Source organism: Embiotoca jacksoni, unplaced genomic scaffold (assembly GCF_022577435.1).
Source record: "Embiotoca jacksoni isolate LCO1_2020_lvr unplaced genomic scaffold, fEmbJac1.0.p SCAF_75, whole genome shotgun sequence".
NCBI classification, from domain to species: Eukaryota; Metazoa; Chordata; class Actinopteri; family Embiotocidae; genus Embiotoca; species Embiotoca jacksoni.
The window spans coordinates 872,451-882,450 of record NW_027185431.1 but is presented as its reverse complement, the minus strand read 5'-3'; the positions used below and the strand labels follow the sequence as shown (position 1 = coordinate 882,450).

The 10,000-nt window shown below is 43.3% G+C and overlaps 2 protein-coding genes across 2 annotated transcripts in view; both read right to left on the bottom strand.

Moving 5' to 3' along the window:
- ppp1r3g (protein phosphatase 1 regulatory subunit 3G) overlaps positions 1-1,170 on the bottom strand; it is a 1,805-nt gene extending 635 nt beyond the window's left edge. The window contains exon 1 of the mRNA XM_069177618.1: positions 1-1,170. This exon is cut by the window's left edge and continues 635 nt beyond it. Coding sequence (XP_069033719.1) covers positions 242-1,078 — 837 coding nt within the window. The 5' untranslated portion in view covers positions 1,079-1,170 and the 3' untranslated portion in view covers positions 1-241.
- Positions 1,171-2,991: 1,821 nt separating this feature from the next.
- cyb5a (cytochrome b5 type A (microsomal)) lies at positions 2,992-6,347 on the bottom strand. The gene is made up of 5 exons (XM_069177624.1): positions 6,080-6,347; positions 4,371-4,499; positions 4,184-4,213; positions 4,029-4,063; positions 2,992-3,796 (listed from the first exon to the last, which is right to left on the bottom strand). The coding sequence occupies exons 1-5, from the start codon at positions 6,215-6,217 to the stop codon at positions 3,712-3,714; spliced, it is 417 nt and encodes a 138-aa protein (XP_069033725.1). The 5' UTR covers positions 6,218-6,347; the 3' UTR covers positions 2,992-3,711.
- Positions 6,348-10,000: the final 3,653 nt, after the last annotated feature.

The following is a 10,000-nucleotide window of genomic DNA, read 5'->3' as shown; positions in this document are numbered from 1 at the left end:
TTTTAATGAGGCTGCGGGAGGAAGTGGGTTAAGAAGAGGCACCAGAGGATCATTCAGAGGTCGAAACCAGAGACAAAAAAGATGATCTCTTCTCTGGATGATCTTCAGTAAAGTTCCCTCATCTCCAAAAGACAGGAGAGGAATGATGGAAAACAGCAGCTGCATATCGAAGCATCTCTGTCGGCACTTTGGGCGCATGGAGACACTTTTACGCACAGTTGGAAAGCTTTTTACCCACGGGTCAGGTGGCGTGGAACGTGGCGGTGACAAAGGGCGCGCTGGGCACGCAGTGGTACCGGAGGGTGTAGTTCTGGCCGTCGTTGTTGTCCCAGAACTCCCCCTCGTCACTCTTCAGGTAAACAGCGCAGTGCACCGCCGAGCTGGGGCTCATGAAGGGCGGTGTGTACACGGTGAAGGTGAAGCGCTCCCCCACGGAGCCCGGCTGGTCCGCGGCCACGGGAAGAGCCTGCGCGTCCACGTGGGACAGCCAGTCGTTGAAGGTGTACCTCACTCCAACTTCCTTGTCGGTACAGCTGCTCCAGACCCGGATCTGGCCCTGCACGTCAAACTGGCTGATTACCACCTTCTCCAGGCAGACCCGCAGCTGCTGGACTCTCTGCTCCGGGTCCCGGAGCTCCGGGAAGCAGGCCACCAGCCGGTCCGTGGCCAGGCTGGACTTGATGCTCTGGCACAGGTCGCTCAGCAGGTCCTTCTGCTGCGGCGGGAAGCTCTTGTGTCGGGACAGAACCTTTTTGGGGATCTGCGGCTCCTCCAGCGAGCTAAAGTGCTTGACGCTGGCCAGAGTCAGACCCATGGAGTCGGCGAACTTCACCCGCTTCCTCGCGTTATTCCCGGGGACTCCGTCCAGCAGCGTCGCCGGGTAGGCGGGCAGGGACTGGGCTCTTCTGCGGTCCTTCATGAATCTCTCTAGCTGAGACGCGTCCACCTCGTCGTCCAGATCTTCGTCTTCTTCTTCCTCCTCCTCCTCCTCCTCCTCCTCCTCTAGGCCGTTCCCCGCCGACGGGCCCGGGGATGGCGGCTCTCCGCCGGTGTGTAACTGCAGCAGTGAGTGGGACATTTCAGGAGTCCGCGGGGCTCCCGGTGCGGGGCGGCTTGTATAGAGACTCCCGCCCCCTCCGGAGGAAACGTACGTGCGCGATGTCACGGAGCAAACGTCAACTTTCACCTGTTTGCGTGAAACGGAAGAAACCACAACAAGACGGATAGAAAGACAGAGACAGACAGGGAGAAAGGGGGACAGACAGACAAGGGGACATACAGGGGGACAAACAGAGAGAGACAGGTGGACAGACAGAGAGACGGACAGACTTTTGACATTATTTATGATAAACATTCCAAATATTAATGTTGGAAAAATATTACAAATAATAACCAGAAAAATAGAAGAATGAACGTTTATTTATTTTTTTTAATTGCAGCTCAGTTTTTATTGTAAGTTTTGTGTCTAAAAATATGAAATATTGGTGCAAACAAAAATCTGTCTCCACAAATGTTTTTATATTTACATATTTATTTTCTGCTGACGAAACAAAAATCTTTCAGCTGTTTCTCAGAAGTGAATCTAAAGTCACTAACTGTGGCGTTGTTATGTAACGCAGCTCCACGTGGCTCCGACAAGTGCGTCACACAGGGCCGGTAAACAGACACGCCGTCATCAGCGCTGTCGTCTTGACGTCACGCTGCCGTCAGAGAGCAGCAGCAATAAAAATAAACAAAAAGAACACATGAAACTGTCTCACCTCCTGAAACCACCTGCTGAAATATCATAACCTTAATTAATTAACATTACATTTTTTAGGAGTTGAAGATCTAAAACTTCTTTTATGCTCACAAAAGTTTAATATCTCTCAAATTTAGATAATAAATTGGAGACTCTCAGTGTAAAATGTGTAGTTTTAAAACACAACACAGATGCTACAAGTTTAACAATCAATTAACTGGGATCTAAAATTACAGCAGCTCAAAATCTATTTATTTATTGAAAAAAAACGTCTCCAGGACAAGAAAAGAAATAAAATCAGTTAAAACTAAACAGAAATCAGGCAGACGGGAGCTGAAAGCAGAAAATCTGGCTGCCAAGTATTGTTTTTATTAATCAATCAATCACTCAATAAAACTTTATTCATAAATCATCTTTCAAACTCAAAGTGCTTTACAAGCGACTGACAAAATGTAAGAAGTTAAAACTGGATTAGACACCAACGCACATAAAAATAAATGTATATTTTAAAGTTGGTGTTTGAGATGTTTCACCACCAGATGGCAGCGTTTCTCTGCGTCTCAGTTTCTGACCTTCATCTTCCTCAATGAGACATTCTGCTTTTCGCATTCTTCACAATAATAATAACAACATTAAGATTTCACACAACATCAGAAATAAATATAATCAATCAAAAAAAAGAATGAAATGTGGTTTATTTTCCTGGATTGAGTTCAACTTTGTTTTGATGCCGTCAGATTGCAGCTCACGTCCTCTCAGGAAGTTTAACAACGGAACCAGAACTTTACTGAGAGGAACCAGAAAATTTAAAAAGTCCCACGAAAAACAGCTGGAAGAAAAAAAAAAAAACAGACTGACGTGTTTACGGTCAAAACTTCAGCTCCGAGTTTAGGAGAAGAAAATGACATCGATGCCTTTATGTTTTATGTTTATGTTTTAATGCTTAAAGTTCCACCAACAGATCTGTTTCAGAGATTTGTACAACGGGGCGTCGTCGGCATAGCGACGCAATTCAAACAGTACTTCCTTTTTATTCACTTAGGCCGTGAAAAGTATTGTGTCTTTTTGGAAATGATCTCCCCGGTTTCTTTAAATAGTTTTTTGAAGTTTGAGCTTGTCGACTCAGTTTGACGTGAGACCGGAGACAGTGAGTGGCGGCGTGAGGACACTTTAACCAAACTTTATATTTCACCTCTAAATGTTTCCTGCTTGTTATTTTCTGTTTGAGGGAAGAACGACAATGAATTCAATGACGTTGGAGGATTTTATTTTATTTTGTTACCGTTTTCCTGTTAATCAACGGACGGTTTCTTCACTTCGGGCCCGTGAACGTATTCAAACAAAGAGCAGAACTCAACCTTTAATTAAACAGCTCACAAATGTTTCATTTGTCTAATCAAAGCATTTACTATGAAAAAGCAGCAATCTGGAGATATAAAAGTTCCCTTAATGTAAAAAGCACTTGTCTCTGAGACCCGACTTGAAACACTTCATGGACCAGAACCAACAGCATGCCGTGAAGGACGGAGCCGCTCGCGTCACGTGACCCGGTGCAGCGCGGCGTCACGCGAGCAGCTGATTGCATATTTAGCAACTCGTTTACATTCAGTTACAAAGATATAAAAAGATACAAGAAATTATACATCCAGTGCATTTTTCTACAAGATTCATAAAACATCTGCATTTTAAAACATCTCCGTGAATCCAACATAATGCCACGTGATTGGTTACACAGGATGAAAGGGATTATGGGTAGTACAGGAGCGTAGAGTCGGGGGTGCTAGAGCAGGACGTGTTGATCGGTCGGACGGCCGTCGGTACGCCGCTCGTCTGATCTAGAAGCGCCGCTCTACGCTGGGAGGAGCCACGGCACCAACTCACTGCTATTGGCTGGTGCAGCTGTCAATCAGAGGTCGTGAAACGGGACTGCATCGCCGGTTGGTGACATCACAGCTGCGTGGCCGATGATGTCACTCGCTCTCCGTGGTGTAGATGCGGTACATCAGCGTGACAACGGCAGCTGCCAGAGCGGGAATCAGCCAGTTGGTCCACCAGCTGGAAGAGAAGGACAGGTAGTTAACTAACTAACTAACTAACTAGACCACCAGCTGGAAGAGAAGGACAGGTAGTTAACTAACTAACTAACTAACTAACTAGACCACCAGCTGGAAGAGAAGGACAGGTAGTTAACTAACTAACTAACTAACTAACTAGACCACCAGCTGGAAGAGAAAGTGTGTGTGTGTGTGTGTGTGTGTGTGTGTGTGTGTGTGTAGTGTGTGTGTACCTGGTCTCTTCCTTCAGAGTGGTTACTAGAGTTTCCTGTAAAAAAAAAAAAAACACATTACATTCACCCTGAACTCATCAGAGGTCAAAGGTCACAGCACTGACTGGATCCTACATTTCCCACAATGCATCTGACAGACGAGCAGCTTCACTCACCACGGGCTTGTTGATCTTCTCTATGTCGTCCTGCAGACACACAAAGACACACGTTACAACGCACACTGATGTCACACACACTCTCACACACACTCTCACACACACACACACACACACACGCTCACACACACACACACACTCTCACACACACACACACACACACACACACACACACACACACACTGACCGGGTGCAGCTCTCCGATCACCATGTCTCGGGCCATCTCTCGGGCGTCGGTGGAGTGTCCGACATCCTCGAAGCTCTCGGTGGCGTCTCCTCCCGCCTGCTCCCTCAGCACCTCCTCTCCTCCTGGGTGCTGAAAACACACACACACAGACACACACACACACACGGTGACACGCTCGCTCAGCAGCCGTCACACACACACTCTGATCTGGTGAATCCCGACCAACGACAGCTCGTCACGTCTCACAACCGTTATTTTGGAGTCCAAATCATTTTATTCTCAGTTTAAATATTGTTCATTACAAACTTTTCCAATTTTTTGATTGCAGAGCAAGAAATTCTGCTTTATTATTTTTGCTTTGAAAAGACACAAAACGACCTCCATATTTATTGTCCAACATTTGTAAACATCCCCCGTCCCTCCCAACAACAACAACAACAAAGCAGCGACCTGCGTGTTTCACCGGAGCTGCAGAACCGGGTCACCTGAACACGGTGACCCGTCCGGAGGTTCAGAGCTGGTCCTGAACTCTGAGCAACCTGAAGGAGGCGCAGGTCAAAAGTTCAACTCCGTTTGTTTGTCTTCAAGTTTCCAGCTCAGATTTACTTCAAGTTCTCCAGAAACCACCGACAGATTCGACCCAATAATAAACCCTTCAGTTGGAACTAAACAACACATTTAAAGCTGTTTTTTTTAAACTTTACATTAATATATATTTAATAATCTATAATCATGGATTACATAGTTTGTGGAAGATTTAGGCGCTGTGTAATCTGCCAAGCAAATTTATTAAATTAAAAACTGAAAAAAAAAACATCCAAAAAAAGCCTAAAGACAAAACTTGGTGCAGAATTGAAAAGTTCTTCTGTAACAGGAGGTCAAGGTCCCGACTTGAACTTTCTGTCGTCACGTAAACTGTTAGAAAGTTCATTCATGCAGAGACACAATGACACAATACAAAGAAAACATGCTGATTGTAAATCCTCCCTGCAGGCTGATTGGACAGTTGTGGGTCAAAGTGACTGTGTGTGTGTGTGTGTGTGTGTGTGTGTATGTATGTATGTATGTATGTGTGTGTGTGTGTGTGTGTGTGTATGTATGTATGTATGTATGTATGTGTGTGTGTGTGTGTGTGTGTGTGTGTGTGTATGTATGTATGTATGTGTGTGTGTGTGTGCATGTGTGTATGTGTGTGTGTGCATGTGTGTGTGTGTGCATGTGTGTGTGTGTGTGTGTGTGCATGTGTGCATGTGATGTACTCCCATCATAATATCTACGGCCACTACAGGTCAGAATACAATCTTGTACATTCAGACAGATGATATAACCGACTGTTAAAGTCAAGTTTGTGAATTATTTACGACTTAAAAGTCTTCTTTGGTCTTCCCCAAACAAGTCCCGTTTAATCTCGTATAAATCTGCGAGTTAAAGGCGTGAAGAAGGAATTTATGTCTGAAAAATGACTAACTGTTATCAGAATAATTTATTTGCTGATGGACTAACTGATTAATGAACGTCTGAGGTTCCCCCTGGAGCCTGTCTGGGGTCCCTGCAACTCTGAACTCTTATGAACTTGCCACCAAAGTCAAGCCAAAAAAAGTCACATTTAAGGCATCTGACAAGTTTAAAGTCTCTTTCTACAAACCCGGCTGTTTGTTTTTCAGTCAGCTTTACTTCCGGCTTTGCCTCAGCCAGTCGGAGCTGCTCACCTCCTCCAGAAACGCGGTGACATCGTAGACTTTGTTGTGGATGATGAGCCACCTCGATTTGCAGGAGTTCTGCAGCTCGATCTCTGACAGCCGGTAGTACCTCACTCCGGCGGGGCTCTCCTCCTGCTTCTCACCCATTTGTGTCGCTAGAAGGTCGGCCGGTGTGTCAGAGATGAGCAGCCACTTCTTTTATAATCCACCGAGTGTGACTCCGCAAAAAGCACTGCGACATTTACCCCACAAAGTCCCAACTTTCAGCGCTGCAGCTCCGCCGTAAAACAGCGCAGGTTCACGAGAACTTCCTGCCCTGGCTTTCAAAATAAAGGTCTGGATCGATGTGAAATCAAAACTTTTGAGGCAGAAAATATTGTTTGGCAAATGTTTCTGCTGTTAAGGTTTAGATTTCAACTAGGTCACTTTAATATCCTGTTCATTGGTTTAATCTACAGCAGCACCTCGTGTTCTATAAAATCGTCACGTTTGTGTAGTTTCTGTTTTGTAAGAACCATGTTTCTCTAAAAAAGTCAGCAAACTCAGAAAAACATTTTCCAGCCAATCCAGGACGGTTTTAAAACAATTTAATCATCTTAAAAAGTTTAGGAGAATTTTTTTTTCTCGACCCATGAAAGAACATCTAATCCTGCAATTTTATCAGAAAATGTTTAACGAGTCAGTTGATGTCCTGTTCAAACATTGAGCCACTCAAGACAAGATCGGGACAGAAAAACTGCAGCAACACCTTCTTTTTCTATTTCGCTCCAATATGTGGCGTTTTTGCAGAGTAGAGACTTTAATTTGAAATCCCAACATCGTATTTCCGGTGTTGTCGTATCTTTTTGAGGTCACTTGATGAAATTCCTTGTACCGCAGCTGAACCCTCCCCCTCCCCGTCATCCTCCGAGCGCTGCTATTGGCCGATTACGTCCTCACCGATGTCTCCGGGAGTCTCTGATTGGTCCGTTCCCTGTCCGTCACCAGGGAGATGTGGGCGAGACGAGGCCAGAGTTCACTTGAGAGTTTCCAGGAAACCTGCCTCTCACGCAACACTCGTCCTGCGGGTTTTTCCTCTCGGTGTCTGTCAGAAGGTCTTGAACTCAGGAGGTCTAGTTTTGATCTGAACTCAGGAGGTTTTGATCTGAACCCAGGAGGTCTAGTTTTGATCTGAACCCAGGAGGTCTAGTTTTGATCTGAACCCAGGAGGTCTTGTTTTGATCTGAACCCAGGAGGTCTTGTTTTGATCTAGTTTTGATCTGAACCCAGGAGGTCTCGTTTTGATCTAGTTTTGATCTGAACCCAGGAGGTCTTGTTTTGATCTAGTTTTGATCTGAACCCAGGAGGTCTAGTTTTGATCTGAACCCAGGAGGTCTCGTTTTGATCTAGTTTTGATCTGAACCCAGGAGGTCTTGTTTTGATCTAGTTTTGATCTGAACCCAGGAGGTCTAGTTTTGATCTAGTTTTGATCTGAACTCAGGAGGTCTAGTTTTGATCTAGTTTTGATCTGAACTCAGGAGGTCTCGTTTTGATCTAGTTTTGATCTGAACCCAGGAGGTCTAGTTTTGATCTAGTTTTGATCTGAATTCAGGAGGTCTAGTTTTGATCTAGTTTTGATCTGAACTCAGGATGTCTAGTTTTGATCTAGTTTTGATCTGAACTCAGGATGTCTAGTTTTGATCTAGTTTTGATCTGATTTCAGGAGGTCTAGTTTTGATCTAGTTTTGATCTGAACCCAGGAGGTCTAGTTTTGATCTAGTTTTGATCTGAACTCAGGAGGTCTAGTTTTGATCTAGTTTTGATCTGAACTCAGGAGGTCTAGTTTTGATCTAGTTTTGATCTGAACTCAGGAGGTCTAGTTTTGATCTGAATTCAGGAGGTCTAGTTTTGATCTAGTTTTGATCTGAACCCAGGAGGTCTAGTTTTGATCTAGTTTTGATCTGAACCCAGGAGGTCTAGTTTTGATCTAGTTTTGATCTGAACTCAGGAGGTCTAGTTTTGATCTAGTTTTGATCTGAACTCAGGAGGTCTAGTTTTGATCTAGTTTTGATCTGAACTCAGGAGGTCTAGTTTTGATCTAGTTTTGATCTGAATTCAGGAGGTCTAATTTTGATCTAGTTTTGATCTGAACTCAGGATGTCTAGTTTTGATCTAGTTTTGATCTGAATTCAGGAGGTCTAGTTTTGATCTAGTTTTGATCTGAACCCAGGAGGTCTAGTTTTGATCTAGTTTTGATCTGAACCCAGGAGGTCTAGTTTTGATCTAGTTTTGATCTGAACTCAGGAGGTCTAGTTTTGATCTAGTTTTGATCTGAATTCAGGAGGTCTAGTTTTGATCTAGTTTTGATCTGAACCCAGGAGGTCTAGTTTTGATCTAGTTTTGATCTGAACCCAGGAGGTCTAGTTTTGATCTAGTTTTGATCTGAACTCAGGAGGTCTAGTTTTGATCTAGTTTTGATCTGAACTCAGGAGGTCTAGTTTTGATCTAGTTTTGATCTGAACTCAGGAGGTCTAGTTTTGATCTAGTTTTGATCTGAACTCAGGAGGTCTAGTTTTGATCTAGTTTTGATCTGAACTCAGGAGGTCTAGTTTTGATCTAGTTTTGATCTGAACCCAGGAGGTCTAGTTTTGATCTAGTTTTGATCTGAACCCAGGAGGTCTAGTTTTGATCTAGTTTTGATCTGAACCCAGGAGGTCTAGTTTTGATCTAGTTTTGATCTGAACTCAGGAGGTCTAGTTTTGATCTAGTTTTGATCTGAACTCAGGAGGTCTAGTTTTGATCTAGTTTTGATCTGAACTCAGGAGGTCTAGTTTTGATCTAGTTTTGATCTGAACTCAGGAGGTCTAGTTTTGATCTAGTTTTGATCTGAACTCAGGAGGTCTAGTTTTGATCTAGTTTTGATCTGAACTCAGGAGGTCTAGTTTTGATCTAGTTTTGATCTGAACTCAGGAGGTCTAGTTTTGATCTAGTTTTGATCTGAACTCAGGAGGTCTAGTTTTGATCTAGTTTTGATCTGAACTCAGGAGGTCTAGTTTTGATCTAGTTTTGATCTGAACTCAGGAGGTCTAGTTTTGATCTAGTTTTGATCTGAACTCAGTCTTTTCTTCACCGGCGGGAAAACCGTATCAAAGGTCGTCTATTTGACAAAAACAACCCTGTTACCCCACAGCAGAAAATAATCACAAATATAATATGACAAGAAAACGAGTCATCCACCACAGCAGATAGATGGTTCGGTTAACTTTTACCTCACACACTGACCAGAAGTGGGCTTAATAAACATGATCAAAAGAAAAACGCTGAAGGGTTGAGTTTCCTGAAAGGTGTCGGAGTGAGCCCTCCTCCACACTTCACCCATCTTTGGCTGGAACTGCAAGTTTTATTGTCTCGGGTTTTAGTTCCTGAAATTGTCTCTTTTTCTGTTTTAATTGGAACTAAACTTAGAAAATAATCAGAAAATAACTCCTGTTCCCGTCTAGCGTCAAGTGAGTATCTGTTTGGTGACTCAGGTATTCATGAAAAGTCCGAAATAAACGGTTCCGATGATCGGCTAACTTAGCATTAGCTCCTACTAGCCTTAGGTTGTTGTAGCTAACTGAGTTTTAATCGGTTTTAGTGTGAAACAGAAAGAAGATCAGACAGATCTAAAATCTTAAACTAGATATCTTTCATGATTTGTGACAGATCTAAAATCTTAAACTAGATATCTTTCATGATTTGTGATGTTTTTGTGTTTGTTGGTCTATTGTGCCCAGACGTGTTCATGTTAGCGGAGTTAGCAACATCTTAAACAACCACAAGTATAAGAGCTATTTGAGCATTATTGATTGTTTTTTAATCATTTCATTACATAAAAACATAAATAATACGTAATAAGTTGATTCTGTGTCTTCAAATGTTGTTTTCTTTGTCTCATAATTTAATAAAAAC

Bases quoted from the DNA above. Each gene is read 5' to 3' on its own strand.
- cyb5a (XM_069177624.1), bottom strand. From the start codon at position 6,217: ATGGGTGAGAAGCAGGAGGAGAGCCCCGCCGGAGTGAGGTACTACCGG. The intron at 4,500-6,079 runs GTGAGCAGCTCC...GTGTGTTTTCAG, and splicing joins TCACCGCGTTTCTGGAGGAG to CACCCAGGAGGAGAGGAGGT. The intron at 3,797-4,028 runs GTACACACACAC...CTTCTCTTCCAG, and splicing joins ACTCTGAAGGAAGAGACCAG to CTGGTGGACCAACTGGCTGA.